The sequence below is a fragment of the Colossoma macropomum genome, unplaced genomic scaffold (genome assembly GCF_904425465.1).
Source record: "Colossoma macropomum unplaced genomic scaffold, Colossoma_macropomum, whole genome shotgun sequence".
Taxonomy (NCBI): domain Eukaryota; kingdom Metazoa; phylum Chordata; class Actinopteri; order Characiformes; family Serrasalmidae; genus Colossoma; species Colossoma macropomum.
Window position 1 is genome coordinate 193,120 of NW_023495737.1, and position 15,947 is coordinate 209,066.

General features: G+C 39.1%; 1 protein-coding gene across 2 annotated transcripts in view; it reads right to left on the bottom strand.

The window, feature by feature from the left end:
- Positions 1-1,933: 1,933 nt before the first annotated feature.
- The window catches only part of pax2b (paired box 2b), a 29,454-nt gene continuing 15,440 nt past the window's right edge, over positions 1,934-15,947 (bottom strand). The window contains exons 6-11 of one of the 2 annotated variants that reach the window (XM_036563321.1): positions 13,101-13,276; positions 9,988-10,102; positions 6,336-6,341; positions 4,026-4,127; positions 3,216-3,302; positions 1,934-2,109 (exon numbers count right to left, since the gene is read on the bottom strand). In XM_036563321.1, coding sequence (XP_036419214.1) covers positions 1,991-2,109; positions 3,216-3,302; positions 4,026-4,127; positions 6,336-6,341; positions 9,988-10,102; positions 13,101-13,276 — 605 coding nt within the window. In that variant the 3' untranslated portion in view covers positions 1,934-1,990. Of the gene's footprint in view, positions 2,129-3,215; positions 3,303-4,025; positions 4,128-6,335; positions 6,342-9,987; positions 10,103-13,100; positions 13,277-15,947 lie in introns of both variants that reach the window. The other variant, XM_036563322.1, reaches the window with a different exon arrangement.

The following is a 15,947-nucleotide window of genomic DNA, read 5'->3' on the forward strand; positions in this document are numbered from 1 at the left end:
TGCTCAGAATGGTTCTGACTTGCAAGGAGTACTCAAAAGTTTAGAAAACAAATGTTTAAAAATGGTTTATATACTTTAGGTGGGAATGGTTTTGATTATTTATATATATTTTTTAGAAAAAGTTCCCTTAAATGTGCATAGTGGCTTCCAAGCGGTAGACGTGAGAATGGATTAAAACCGTACGTTATCAGGCAAAGCCGAATTATCATCATCCTTTTTTGGGACTCAGTTCAACAGGCCAGTTGTCTTGTTTTAATGTTACTCCTCCATATGTTCTCACCAGACTGACAGATGAAACCAGTATGTGCGATAGAGGAGAACAGAGTAATTATTGTTATTTTTATACATGAATATATTTACAGAGGGGGAAAATGTATTCACACGATCATTTAATAAAGCAACAACCTTTCACAAAATAACAAAAAATAACATAAATAATGAAAAGTAAAACTAACAATCAGTAGTTTTATATGCATATGACAGCTTTGTTTTACTCTGCATAGGTGTACATAAAAAAAAACGAAAAAAAAACAAAACCTTTACCATAATACTGTCATCACAATAAAATAGACTGTAAATAAAACAGCAAACAAAAAAATCTTTGGCAAGTGTGATAAAAGTACCATCTGTTTTACTCCTCGTCAAATATTTGAAATCCTCGCTTTGTGTTTACTTGAGCTTCTATATGTGGGATTGTGTTAAATGGGCTGTAAATGAAAAGAAATTGCACTTAAAGCACTTTTGCCTTTGATTAAGTTGGATCATACTAAATAGCAGGACTTTCCTTCTGCTCAGGAACTGTAAGGTAAGCATCAAGCCAATGTTTAGCTGCTAGAGAATACAGTAGTGCACAAGCTGTATTGTCATTTCAAAGATATATTTTGAAAAATGTCAGGAATAGAAATGTTCTGTAAACACATTAGGAGCATTAGATGCCATGTAGGATCAGTAGAGTGTGATATGGCTCCCATTAATGCTCCTTTTAAACAGTGGCCACTCAGAAGTACAGTACATAGGAGCTCATAGCGGTAACGACTGTAGATCCACGAGAGTGATAGATTTGTGCACAAATATTTAAATTAGCACTCAAAGCCCTGGCAGCAAAGCACACTGAGGTCCAGCATGAGCTGCGAGGATTTTTATACTGAAGTATAGTGTGGTGTTACTGGCCTTTAGTCACATTAGTTCACAACCAGCTCAATGAATGTTGTCTAGATCCCTTCGAACCTCATTGTAATCACAAATATTAGATATTAGGTGGAATAGTCAAGGTATTGGTGTTCAGTATATCTTAAGTTTGAATGATCTGTAGTGCAAAAAATAAGATGAAAATGAAATAATGCCTTGTTTCTCCTCAGAAAATGTAGCCAAAAAACATATAGCTAAGAAAATAAATCATGTGTACTGCATTGTTATTTGACTTTATAAAAAAGAAATGCAAAAAAATTAATTTAAGAATATATATATATGTTCAGTAATTCTCCAGCTTGGTCAGAGGGGAGCCGGAGTAGGTCTGTCTGGATAAATCTTTTTCTTTCTCCTCTCTCTTCACATTATATGACTGATTGTTTTTCACAGAGGAGGTGTGCTAGTAATCTTTCCATGGCTTGTAATGATGAAGAAGCAGTTTACATGCTAGGTGTAAGTCCAGATAAATTATGCTGCATTGCACAGTTTTGAGAGAGAGAGTGAGAGAGAAGCAGGAAAAGAACAAACTGCCATGCAACAGTCATGGAAAGGAAATGTTTTCTTCCACAATGACAGAAGTATGAAAACAGAAAGCCAAAGTTGCCTCCTGCGTCGTCCTCCCCTTTCGTGTTAATTCTTATAAGATTTATTAGTCAAGTCTTTGAGATGTGTGCACCCACTGTAACAGTTGGCCTCTTGGATTTGAATGGCTGAATGTGGGTTAGCCGTCTGGCGTCCTGGTTGGCCCGCTCTTCATCATGTGACGTACGGAAGGTGGCCTGCGTCCAATCAACTGCACCGCTCACACTGGCACAACATGAAGTCCGAGGCTGTGGGTGTGGTGTCTGGTTTGGTTTCCGTGGTAACTAGTGGCGGTCGTAGGCAGCGGCAGCAGCTGGTGGGGCAGAGGCTCGGGATGCACTATAATAATAAGGGGAACCTGGAAGTTAACGAGAGAGGAATGTCCCATTTCAATGAGTCATCCGTAAACTCAGAACCTAAAAGTTAACCAAAGAGGGATTTTACCATCCGTACGGTCAGAAACACAGACCGTCTTTATTGTTACTTTATTATGGATTCTAGATTGAATTAAAACCTGGAATTTTGGCTCTATTTTAAGTATTGGTGACACTTTACTTTGAGTGGTCCTTTAAGATGAAACAAACACTCAGTAGACTTTCCGTAATATGTCAAAAACATATGGGGGTTAGGTTTTGGGTAAGGTTAGGTAAGATTAGGTTTTGCGTAATGGAAGTAACATATTAACAACACATCTACTTAATGTAAGTAATGTATCAACTGAACATAAACAAGATATTTACTTCAGTGTATTCAGATGCTGCACTACTGTTACTTCACTGATATGTTGATGTGTTACTGATAATCTGTTAAGAGTTTATTAATCATCTACAAAGGACAACTCCAAATAAAGTGTTACCTAAGGATTCACTCCATTGCAGAATCCAATAAATGCACTCTAAGATAATCTGAATCTTTTTCTAAATATAAACTTGAATAGAGCAGCTCATGCTTTAACTTTACTTCTTCCTTGAATTCTCAATCATTTTCATATTTTGTATTAATGGTACTGTTAAACTGTCAGAAATAAAGGTATGAAACTATCACTGGGGCGGGACCCCTCTTGTCACTGGGGTGGTACCTTCAAGGATACATCTCAGTACCTTTAGTCAGGGAACGTAATTGTACCATAATCCATTGAAATTATATTTTCTAAGTTGTATTGACTCACACACCCCGTCTCGTTTCCAGGCTTTTTATTTTATTGTTCTGTCTTAAAACATTAAGTTATTAGAAAGTACAAATACATACTTTTCACCTGGGAAAAACTTATTTAAGGTACACACTGGACTTAAAACCACTGTTGTCCCTTTGAGGGAACGTTGACATTGTCTGTACCTTGATGAACAAAAAATGTATCTGCACAGAACCTTTATTTCTAACAGTGTATAGTAACAACATTTTTTACAGTCAAAATAATTTTTTTCTATCATGACAGTGATACTCACTTAGTAAGGCTGGGTTGCTGAAGCGCCATGCCTCGTTGTATGTTGTGTATTGCGGGTGACTGTAGGGATTCCCTGAAAATTCGCTCCCTGCAGGGATGAGACACATAAGACCATTAAAACACATTGTTTGTACTTTATCATAAAGTAATGCTGCACATTTAGAATCATCAAGGGAGTTACAGACAGGACCAATAGCCACTTTATTCTGCCGGCTGGAAATTTGCCCTGATTTTGCTGCTCTCTGGTGAACAGTAATCTCATGTTAAAATCAATTCTGTTGTTGTTGGTCTCTCTCACTGTCTCTCTCGCTCGCTCTCTCTCTTTCTTGCTCTCTCACTCTCGCTCTCTCTCTCTGCTGGCTGTATAAGCTCCCTGGTGACAACTTGCTCTTGTGCTCTTTTAACTTCTCCAAGTTTCTCTTTCTTTCTCTGCAGTGGAATTTCGTTGTGCAGGAAGTCAGTTAGACTGTGGCAGTGGGCTGTGATGTTGGGATAACACCACCTTCTGTTTTTATGAGACTATAAAGAGCAGGTTTTATATGAAGAAGGTGAAGAATGGCTTTCTTGGCTTTAATCTCTTTCTGGAAGGCCCAGGAGGAGAGAAAAGCCTATAGAAAAGCTCTAGCCATGGATTTTGAGCCTTTGTATACAGTTAAGAAAGCAGGTGAAAAAGAACACGTGAGTGGTAAATTCATGATCTAGACATTTGCAGTGCTTTATGGAACAAAGAACATCAAACTTTCAATTGAAATTGATTCATTTTGATTCAGTTTAGTGACTGTAAGTGTGTAGAAACTTTAAGGTTACTCACCAGGAACCATTCCAGCCAGGGTGGATGTCGGGTAGCTGCCCTGCCCTGTAGGGGGCACATGAGGTGGATAGCCAGGTAGGGTTGTGTTGGCCATATCTCTACCTACACACAGAGCATAACACCTTCCATTAATTCCCTACAAATGACTTCCCTTCATGTGTTATAATGTTTGAGACATGACTGTGGAAAGTGCTTGGCAGAAAACGCCTCGTATGCAAATGTTACAAAACACATCTCTGCACATTCTATGCACATTAAAGACTTATTCTGAAGTAAATGTGCAAAGCCATTAGCTGAAAGAAGACCAGCATTATCATCATTAGGAATATTAACAACTAAGCAGGTTACTATTCTTAACCACAAAATTGCTAGAGTATCCCAGAGGCTATACATACTTAGTAAGCTGTAGACAAAAGTACTTGATTCAGATGTGCACATAATTTTGGCATTAATGAAATATTGTAGCATCCCGCTACTGGCTAGCTCTGCTGTGGGAGTGCAGGTGGCGTGGCCATGCAGAAGTGCCACATTTGCACTTTAATGTGTAAACAAGTTGTTAGCATAATGAGGCGCTGATGTGTCACAAATGCTATTCTGTGCTGGGTTGTGGGGTAGTTTTTATGGGATAAGTGTCTACCATGGAGATTTGTATAGTTAAAAGTGACCTGCCTGCTATTTCAGCCTTTCCAACAGCACTCAGTAGCGGTTCTATATATCGTTGCAGCCTGTTCTATAAAATAACATTTACCCTTAAAACTTATTTTACGCTGATGAACTGGTGTCAGAAGTGGGATGCTACAATGTATTACATTAACACACTATTGTCTCAGTTTACTTAAGTTCAGGAGTGGATAAAGGCTTGGAAGGCCCTTTTCTGATGATGTATCAAAAGGTGAGAATGCTAGCTGACGAATACAGAAGAAAGCTAAATAGCTAGTATTATTGCTAGGAAGCAACAAAAACACATTTCAAACATCCCACCCTCAAAATTCACCCCAAAGCAATTAGTTTTTCAATACTTCATCCCATTTTTTGACACATCCAGAAAGTCCATTTAAAGTCCATTTCAGTCTTATTAAATGATGTGTAAATATGGCACCAAGCATGCTTGAGTGAATTAAAAAAAGTACCTACTTTAAAGGATAACTTTATAAAAGTGAAAGTAAAGTAAAAATGATATAACAAAATTATGTGTGAATCTGCTTTGTCTTAACTCTTTTAGACCAACTCTGAATGTGGTGCACTGACTACTGAGTGATATCAACTCATTTAAAGTTAAATTTGGGCATTTTGACATTTTGCACTTTTGAATTTGAAAAACAATTGTTTGCAGGAACTCAACTGGAAAGAGACAAGAGGGGAAAACAAGACAAATCTTATGGCTTTTGAGGTTTGTTACAAACATTGTGAGGGTCTAAATGAAAATATGAGAAGTAAAAGTTTGTTTTTCTTGGAGAGTTTTGCACAAATCCTTCACACAAATCTTCTGAAATAATTATCAGTGATTATGTTGATGCAATATAGTTTATGTTTGTGAAAACTGTGTACATATTTGAATCAAATAAATTCAATGTGTCGCAATTTCACTACAGTATGTGTGCTGTGTGTACAGTATTGCTGTGTGACAAGTACAAAACTGAACTTAAACAGCATCACGTGAAACATAAAGCCATGGCCCTCTAGTTGCGCCTGAGTGAGAGCCCCTAATTTCTACTATAATCAGACACTTTTAAGCGCTGGGTACTGTCCCATCTATGACTCAGAGATGAGAGCAGATGCGGGCCGGGGCCGTACTGGCCCATACTGTCCCAGCCGGATGGTCATTTCTTCTACAGAGCACAGAGGAGCTCTGCATTCAGAGCGGTAATTGGGGCTGACGCTTGGCTGTCCCAGGCAGCCACGTGTAGCCCTGAGCCTGCCGAGGCGGCCAGTCGGGGGCCCCTTAACGGCATTGTTGGAAAGGGAGAGAAAAGGGGAGAGGGAGAACGAGGGAGAGGTGGTGGGCGACGAGGGGAAAGTCGGTCACCAGTGCAACTTTAATGAGCGGGCCAGCAACCATTATGGCAATCACTGACCATAGAGTCTATTCTACAGAGAGCACTGTGAAAAAGCAGCTTCGGCCACTGCCTTTTTTTCCTTCTTTTTTTGTTCTGCTGTGTTCTGTTTTTCAAATACTGTAAAACGTTTCCAGAACAGCAAGAAAAAAGAAGAAACCTCTCTTAAACACACACAGACAAAGACTGCAGATATTTCAACTAGCAGTCTAGAATTGTATCTCTTAGACCTTAAATGTGTTTGATTGTTAGCGACCTGACACTTATCACAAATTGTTCTACAAACCACCTAAAAGTATCCAAACATTTCAAATATTTTATTGACAATAACAACAATAAAATAACAGTACAATTTTTAAAAACACATTGTTTGGATTTTGTGTGATTGTCACTTTATCTGATTTGGATTGTATTTAAGGCTTGTCCACTGTGCAATTTGAGGAGAATCCAAAACTCAAAGTAAGCAACCCTGGAGTGGAGCTCTTTTTGCGGAGATTATAGTGTCTTCCCTAACCAAAACTGGAAGTGACCAATCATAAAATCCCCATTGCCGTACATTAAAAGCTGCACAAATCATTACCTGATATTTAAATGAGATTCAGCAGTGTTTCCCTGGTGAGCGTTGGAAAAGGTAGTGACAAGGATTATTTTTAAACACTCAACACACAAAACCTTGTGTCTCCATTTTTGTTAGTTTTTACTTTAACAGAATTTGAAAATGTCAGGTACCATTCAATGTGTTAAAATTCAGTGACAGTAGTGATGGTCTAAAATGTAATGAAATCTTGTTCAATTAACTTACATTAACATTAAGAATGTTTTACTGCTTCTCCTGTGATGTTATTTTTCTGATGGCATGAGTTTTTGCCCCAAAAAATCAGAAATCAGATTACTATACCTCAGTCATATTCTTTACTCTCTACATTTAAGTATAGTTTCAGAATTTCAGAGGCATCCTGGGCATGGCAACTGAGTGGGCAGATGACTCCTAACAGACTTTGGCTGATAAGATTAATGTCAGAGGTGCAGAGACCTGATTAGTTTTGATATTTGGAGCATAAATAAAATAATAATAGTAAAAAAATTAAACTGCCCAAAAGCTGAATAAACAGAAAACGCTGGCAGAAAAGGGATTTTAAAACGGCTGTCAAACCAGCATAAAGAGACCTTTTGTTAAGTCAGGCTGTTCATTACTGCTCTGTTCATAACTAACAGCCTGCCAAACCACTGAGTACAAGACTGATCAATAAAGAATTATGTAAATTAGTCTATAAACCATATTCTTTTGTGCTAAAACTCTGAATTTGGCCTTTTCTAATCTTAAATATGACATTGATATTTGTGCATGTTGTCCTGTTGAAACTGATTCAGTTGATTTGTCATTACTGAGATGAAAGACAACCAAGGCCCCCGCCTCTCCTAACTGATTTGTCAACATCCATTGAGAGAGACATTTTCATTTACTGAGTCTTTCAAGCACTATGAAAGTAGAGCATAATAATAATAATAATGATACAAATAATAATAATAATAATATAGCAATAATAATAATAATAATAATAATAATAATAATAATAATAGAAATAATAATAATAATAATAATACAACTGGATCGTGGGATGTGCTGTAACACTTTTTTTTCCTGTTGTATTCCGTTTCCCATGACAGGGACACCTTCATGTTTGCAACAACACAGCGCAGGGATCTTCTGACCTCCATTTTCTAAATTCAGGATGGAGCAATTTATCACCAGCCAAAAGCCCCCTCACCCTAATTAATTACGACTAAGCAAAGGATGTTTGGAAAGCCAAATTGCCTTAATTCCCTGGCTGCGTGGTGAAAGTCGTTCATTATCAAATGTGTGCTCAAAGGTTAGTTTGCTTTTGTGAAGACGAAATAAGCATTAATTTTTGAGCCTGAGAGCGTGGGCGCCCCGGGTGAGGACAAAGACAGGTGCTTTGTTAGGAGAGGAGGTGCTGGGAGCTGGAAGTGAGTGAACTATTCTCACCAGCCCTCAGCGTGTGTTAAATTTATAATCGGAAATGTTTCTATACAGTGCTTAGAAAGATCTTTTTTTTTTTTTTCCCGCTTACTAATGACTAGTTTTTTCCTCTGTAAGTAATGACTGGAGGTGCAGAGAGATAAATCTTCCTTTAAGCGCATGAAGTTTTACAGTAGCACTGAACCGTGTCATCTGTATGACTTCATCTTGGTTGAATGTGGAATATAAGGTTTCATCCAGTTGCATTTTTTAGCCCATATAATGAATCAGTAGTGAATTATTCTCAGTTTCAATGCTTCAGCTTTCTAGCAAAGCACTATGGAGGTCTGCATTAGAGCCAGAAGCCAGATTCTAATGAAGGAATTCATTATATAAGGCATATATCCCATCGACTCTTGTTGGGATTGGTTGAAATAGTTCATAAGGAGCTATGCAATATGCAATATGCAATATGTAATATGTAATAAAGTGGCCGCGTGGGGGTCGAATAGTTGGCTGAGGTTGACTTTTTGGCTCTGAATTTGATGAATAAGTTTAAATCCCCCTCTCGTTTGTTCCGATGCCTTTGCAAAGGTAGTGTAAAGGCTTAATACGATGAGCAGGGGACACAAAAGATTTCTATCTGGAAAGTATTCACACTTCGCCAACAATCCCCAGCTCTTCTGGCACCCGCCGCTTCATGAATCATGCATTTTTAATAGATTATGCAAATTTCCCTCCGCCTAAAATCAACATGATCAATAACTGTGGCCATTTTAATTGGCGCTGGAAAACATTTTAAGGATGAGTATAATCTGCGCTCCTTTCCCTCGTAAAGGAACTATTCATTTGGAAATTGGATCCGGGCCTAAACGCAGGAGATCATTTAGCCGCCTCTGCTTGGCTTGAGTCTCTGTCTGCTGTTTATCACTCGAGTGTAAACGGTGGCACTGCCATTAGCTCAGGCACAAACCGTACACCTGATTACAACATACACACAGCTTATTAGTGTTAGCAGTCACCATGGGGGAAATAAAGACACACACGCTGTGTACACAGTCAAATACGCCCACACAACCTATTTAACTTTGATCATATGAATGAGCGCAAACTCTCAAAGGCCTTCCAAAAATAGCTGTCGTTCAAAAAAGGCCCATTTTCTCTGCTTAGGATGAGCATCAACATTATCTTGTCCTTCTGAAACAGCCACAACAGAGGAGCAAAGTTTCATTTATCCAGCCAGTCATTACTGCTTTCTGTCTCTTTCTCCACAACAGAAATGAATGCCTGCAGTTCTCAGCGTGTTTCAGCTAATGATGCGCTTGTTATGGTCCACGTCCACTGACACTGCCAAGCTACTGGAGAGCTATTAAAAGCTGATTCAAGTTACTTTATATAAAGCTTTCAATGTCCTACAATTGAGTTAGTTTACTTTGATAGCCATGTAGCTCAGTAATGCAGTTGAAGGGCTTAGGAGTTGGCCTAAGAATGGAAGTCAATGAGGAATAGCAACACTATATTATGTTCAACAGTCAGTTGAGCAATATTCCACCACCATTTCAGCACAGAGAACTTGCTTAATATAAACTTAATTTTGTATTCTGTTTATTTCATGAGCATTAAAAGGCTGTGTAGCTCAGTATTGTGCTAAAGACTTACTTTCAAATTGTCATAGCAATGGAAGTCAATGGGGGATTGTCAGTGAAGGAATAGCAACACTACTTTAATATGTTGAGCAGTATTCCGCCACCATTTCAGCTCAGAGAACATGCTTTAATAAAAACTTGATTTTGTATTCTGTTTAATTCATACTTGAGCAACACGAGTAATTGAGCTAACTGGCTGTGCATGATTATGAGGTTTTGCATTCCCTGAACTCAATCTGTGGTATGTTACGTGGTTAGTGAGAGAGTTCAGGTGATCTTACCTACAGGGTAGTTTTGTGACACGCTGGGGCCCAGGTCCGACGAGCTGCTGGACGACAGGCTGGGCTTGACCTCATCGAGTCCTGCATTCAGTGCAGGGAGGGCATACTCACTAGCCTAGAAACACAGACGAAAGAGTAGCGCTTAATTCTAGGTATATTAGTCAGTTATAGTAGAGTGCAGTGTGTGTTCTTAAATAGCATTAATTTGCTCTTATATAGGAAGTTTAATGGTATAAGACCTTTAAGGAATACACCTGTATTTTCATTCTGCTACATCTGTAACATTATCATGAATGATAATCTTGACACCTTACCGAAAAAGAAAACCTATTGACTCAAAATACAGTTTTAATATTTTTTGTTCCCTAAAAATATCATCATGTAACATAATCTGTTGCCCAAAAACATCCTTAAAATCTCCTCCAAAGGTTGCAGTTAAAACATTGTCTTAGTTAACATTTAACCTGATAGGAACATTATTTGAAATGCCAAACATCCTTAAAGCATTCTTTGAACATTAGATTAAAAGGTTTTCTTTAAACATTATTATTAGCCAAAGATATTGAAACGTTCCCTGGTAGCTGAACTGGGCACTTGCAGAATTCCATCAATAAATGTATGCAAAAAAAGAAAAAAGTTGTTGACCACTCATTCATTCTTCAGAAATGAAGAATGAATCTTCTTCAAAGATATTTAGAAATAAAACTGTAAATATGTGTACATAATTCTTTCCAAGATGGGACTAGCAAGAGGAAGGGAGTTGTGATAGTACATAGTGGTGTGGGTAGTTTTTCTCAGGCTCCTTCCGGACTGTCCAAAGGCTTCTATTATGAGTTTATACGAGTTTACAGAATTTCATTTCTTTTTCTAAAAGTACATCAAATTTATTGTCCACGTTAATTGAAGGTATGATACAGATGTGGCAGATCTTAGGCAGAACTTAGGTTGAAAAGCACTAAAATATACTTTTAATGTGACTGAAACAGCTTTTTGTCTAGTCTTCCTGTTTACTGTTTACACTATGCAGTTTACATAACGACAAGTTATTTTAGAGTGCTTGTATTAGAATCAGTTCTTGGTCTAACTGTTTCTTCTTGCTTGTGTTTTCCTGAATGCTCTCAGTCCGACAGTGGCCTCCTTTTGCCAAATGGGCTCTTCAGACCGTATCAACAGATGTGAGCTTTTTTTTTTTCGCCCTCCTTTTGTTATTTAATAAAATGAGACTTCCGGCGTCTGTGTGTTGATAATGTTTGCCCTGAGCTCCGTGTGTGTCACAGGGGAGGCCCCTGACCCCAGCCTTGTCTGTCTCTATCACAGATAAACTCTAATTGTCTGCTACAACTGTTCGCTGATGCCCCGGCCGATGTTTCTCTCTTTTCCTAAGAGGCCCTGGTGCAGAACAGCAGTATTCTAATGCAGATGCCGCGGATGAGGGGAAGAGAAAGATATGAAAAGGATGAGCACATGGCCGGCAGAAGCGAGGGAGGGGAGAGGCCACCGTGCTTAGTGTCTCCAAAATGGCTTTTTAATGCTCCCAACAGAACCCAGGCACCTAACTAATGTCACTGCATTTACATACACCAGAGGAGAAAATAAAAGGGGTGAGGGATGGGGGCTACCAATATAAAAAAGTGGTCTGATTAATACTGCTACAAATTAAAGCTGATTTTTCTAGAACATTTTGTGGCCATTTTTCCCCCTTTTCGCAGTCCCTCCCCTCCTTTCCTTGAGTAACCCCCCGCCAACACACACACGTTTAACACCCTCTTTTACGCTCTTTGTGATAGCGAGTCATTTCCAATTCGTTTTGGTATTGATCTTGCAGTGAAAATCAGTTTTGTAATTAGCTGCAAATTAGGCCTTCTTCTGGAGGTGAGTGCTGTCGGCCTGATTAATCGCTGAAGTAATGCCACACGATCGCCCCCAAATTAAAATGAACTCAATTAGGTCATTCCCTTTATGGCTCAGACTTCTGCTTTCAAGGGAAAATTAATAGTCACTTATTGTTTAATAGTCTGCTGAAAGTAAATAAAGGTTATCCATTGTAATAAAGCCAGCACTGTATAGCGAGCATTATGGGAAAAAATATACACAAAGGGTGTCATGCTAGTATAGTAGCACCACAAGATCTATTATTTTTACTAGTTTTCCTCATAGTGTTTTGAAAATAATATTGAATTCGGGGTCAGACATACACTCAAATACATTCAGAAGGACAATCAAATGAAGATGTTTATATATTTATTTTGTTTATTTTATTTATTTGCATGTTGACTGTGTTGATCTGAAACTGCATCCAGATTTGTTTATTCGATTACTTTTATTTGTTTTTGGGCTGTTTGTAGGATTTCAAGAGTTGTATAGTCAATGAAATGGCACTATAAAGCTGAATAATTCAGGACAAAAAATACAGAAAAGAAACATATAGGTGGCTTTCTCCTTCATCTTGATTACAATGAGCTTGGGTTTTTTATATTGTTTATTTATTTATTCTAATAAATAAAACTGGGAAGGTTTTGCTTGGAGATCCATTCTACATTGTCCATGCACCTTCAGAATGACAGTCGATTATTGTCTAACAACACAGCTGTCCCCCCCAGCCTCTGTCCTTTTCTCTTCTATGCAGTTTAAAGCTCATTAGCACAGTTTAACCCTCCTCTTCCTATCAGCTTATTGGATGCCAGAAATGTTCAATGATACATGAGAGAAAGCAAAACAATGTCTTGCATGAAGGCTATAGAATGGCATGTCTTGATCAAAATCCTGATCCTCCTGATAGGATTGATTTCACTTTTCTTTGCATTAATCATCATTAAACAGACATATCTGATATATCCACAGTGCCTGGCCCATAAAATATGAAGGTATAGAAAGTCCACACGACAAGTACAATGCCCATGTATGATACTACCTTAATGCCTTAATATGAGTGATTTCACTGTTGTTTTAATTAATCACAGATAGAATCTGACGTATTCATATCCAACCATATCTGGCCCCTTATTTAAGCTTGGTTGTGCCCTGCTACTTATTATTAGGATTTAAAGAAATAGTCTAACTATGGTCTTTTCCATCAGTATACAAAGGGAACAGTAATGGATAAGGCCTCTCACCTGTTCAGGCTTGACGTGCTCTGAGGTGGGGAAGACGTCAGGGTAGGCTGGTCGCTCGAACACTCGGTCCAGGGCCTCCAACTGTTGTTGGGTGAAGGCGTCAGCTCGAAGGTGTTTCCTCAGGCTCTCCACACTGCCCTGCGAGTCACTGTTCTGACCTGAACCTTCTGAGCCGTCTACACAGAGACCAAGAGAGAATATAATAATATTAGTTAATGCAATAAGAAAAAAAAACTCTTATTTAACTGCTCTTGACATCTTGCTAGAGAAACTGACATTCTAGAAACGACCACACCAGCTCTGAACCATCTAAGAAGATGATCAACGTTGTTTAATACTTCTAATACTACTAACTAGTACCACAATCTGTCAGAAGATTCTGATTCTGCAGAGAATTCACAATAACCGAGGATGCACTGGAAAACTGCAAACTGTCCACATGCCGTAATTTGTTGGTGCCGGTCAGACCTGAACTAGAAGTATTTATGCTCGCCACTATTTATACAAAACTGTTCATTTGCCTCACCATACTGAGATCTATTTTTCATACTCTCACAGTAGTCATTGGTTGATTTGGTCCAATGACAGTGTGTGTCTGTGTGTGTGTGTGTGTGTGTGTGGTGTATGTGTATATATATGTATAAATGTGTGTGTGTGTGTGTTATTGTTTTGGATAGGATAGGTTCCCCTTTTAAATCTAGGTTCCTCTTAAGGTTTTGGGCAATTTGCTCTTGGTTCTGTTACCATTTGCTTGCTTATTTGAAGCTAGGACCTGGATTTTCTGTAAAGCTGCTGTGTGACAATGCTTGTTGTAAAAAGTGCTATATGAGTGAATATTGAATTGAATTTCTTTTGTCAGTTTTGTTTTATCTCAGCAAGTATCATGACATCTAACGCTTGTTGGAATAAACCTTTATAAAGATCTACATAGTTTTATGTTAGTTGAAAGGCTAAATGAAAGGCTTATGTAGGTGTAGTGTAGCCTTATCAGTGCTGGTCTTTAGTAAAGTATGACCAAGTTTTTCTTCCAGCGACAGGCCCTAAGACTGTGTGTGGGTGGAGTGGATGCAGTTTGTAAACATGACTCTTTTTCTTTTTTTCACCAGCCTTAGCAGCCCTATTCAGTGGCCGTAGAGGTGGAGCTGACACAGGTCAAATAAAACTGGCATTGTTCAGTCACTTCAATGGCTAAACAACAATTTGCAAACACAGCCATTCCTCTGCATAGCCTCTGACCTGATTAGTGTCTCTCTTAGAGAAGAAAGAGGTCTTTTGCTGCCTTCTTCAAAACAACAGTGGCAGCATGGTGTAGAGCTGCCCTCACACACACGTGCATACACGCACACATAGACACACACACTGGCATTGGCATGAGTCATAGCTACCTTACGGAGCTGCCAGTCTAAATTTGCAGCAGATTATGTTCTCTCAGTGGCTCACGAGCACAGATGATGTATGATATGCAAGAGCCCTATCGATTGCCCAGCCACGAGAGAGAGAGCGAGCGAGCATGTGGAGGCTGAGCGTATGAGTGGGGGGAGGGAGGGGGGAATGGAGTTTGAAATGAAGCCGAGATGAACATCATGGCCCGGCTCATCGTGTCTATAATGCCGAGCTTAATCCAGCTCTTTTTTCTGCCGCTGAATTCAATTGATCAATCATGTCTGTCTGCCGGCTCCATTTCGGCACGTTATTGCCTCTCTGCTCCTCTCCCTGACCTTCTCCTCATCGCACAACCCCAGGCAGGAGTGCCTGGTCCATCATACGCACAATATCTCACAACCTCTACTGTGTGCGTACATCAAATTATGCTCCCTGAACAAATCTATGACCTGATCTCATAGCACAGTGGGAAGACAGTGGAGTCACAAATGGCTTAAAGCAATTTAAATATGATTGCCTGAATTCTTTTCTTGCTGCTGAGTCCAGACTGTAAACCCTCCTGACTGGGAAGACATTATTATATATAGCTTATGGCTTTTGCCTGGAGGGTCTTTTGTAGTCAGATGTTTTTTCTCCCCCCCCACCCCAGCCCCCAAACACACAGATATTTAGAGCAGTGTATTTCCGAGCAGGCATTCTCAGCAGACAGTCCCTGTGGGTCCTAAAGGCAGGGGAACGCTCTGTGCTGGGGCAAATGGAGTCATTAATTACCCTCCATTACAGGGCCTGGGCCACAAACCTGATCAATACAAGTGCATTTGTCATTCACACCAGTGACACAAACTTCCCACACGCAAGATAAACCGCACACGCACAAACTCACACAAGCCTATTACTGCTCAGCCTAATGTGGCTCTGGCATTTTGACTGCGGCTATCAAATGTCTTGCAGAACAGCTTCCTACATCCAGCGAAGAAGCTGTACACGACAATGGCTGCATGTTTAAGAGCTTAAGAACACTGAATGCTGTAGTCTGGCTTTTATTTTTTCCCCATTACTACAAATGTTACAGATTTGCCAAGACATATTTGGTGTCCAAATTTTGCTTCTTTTGTTTGGCACTGGATCTATTAGGCTAAGCTTATACCTCAGCAGTCATCACTGAGAAAGTTTAATACCTAATTCATAACACAGTTGCCTTGAAAGACGTCAAGTCGTTAAATCATTTCAAATATTTGGGGTGCACCAATACATTTTTGGACAATGCAGATATCCGATATTCTCTGTTTACATATCGGCCAGTGCTGAAACATAAACATTTAGAAATAAAAAGTAGAAACTGAGATTAGATCCTCTTGCATTAATTTTATAACAAATACAACATTTAATTGTAGAGGGTTGCAAATGCCTTGAAATGCAAAAAATTTTGCTCAGTAATCAAGGCCTAAACATTTTTCTCTTCTC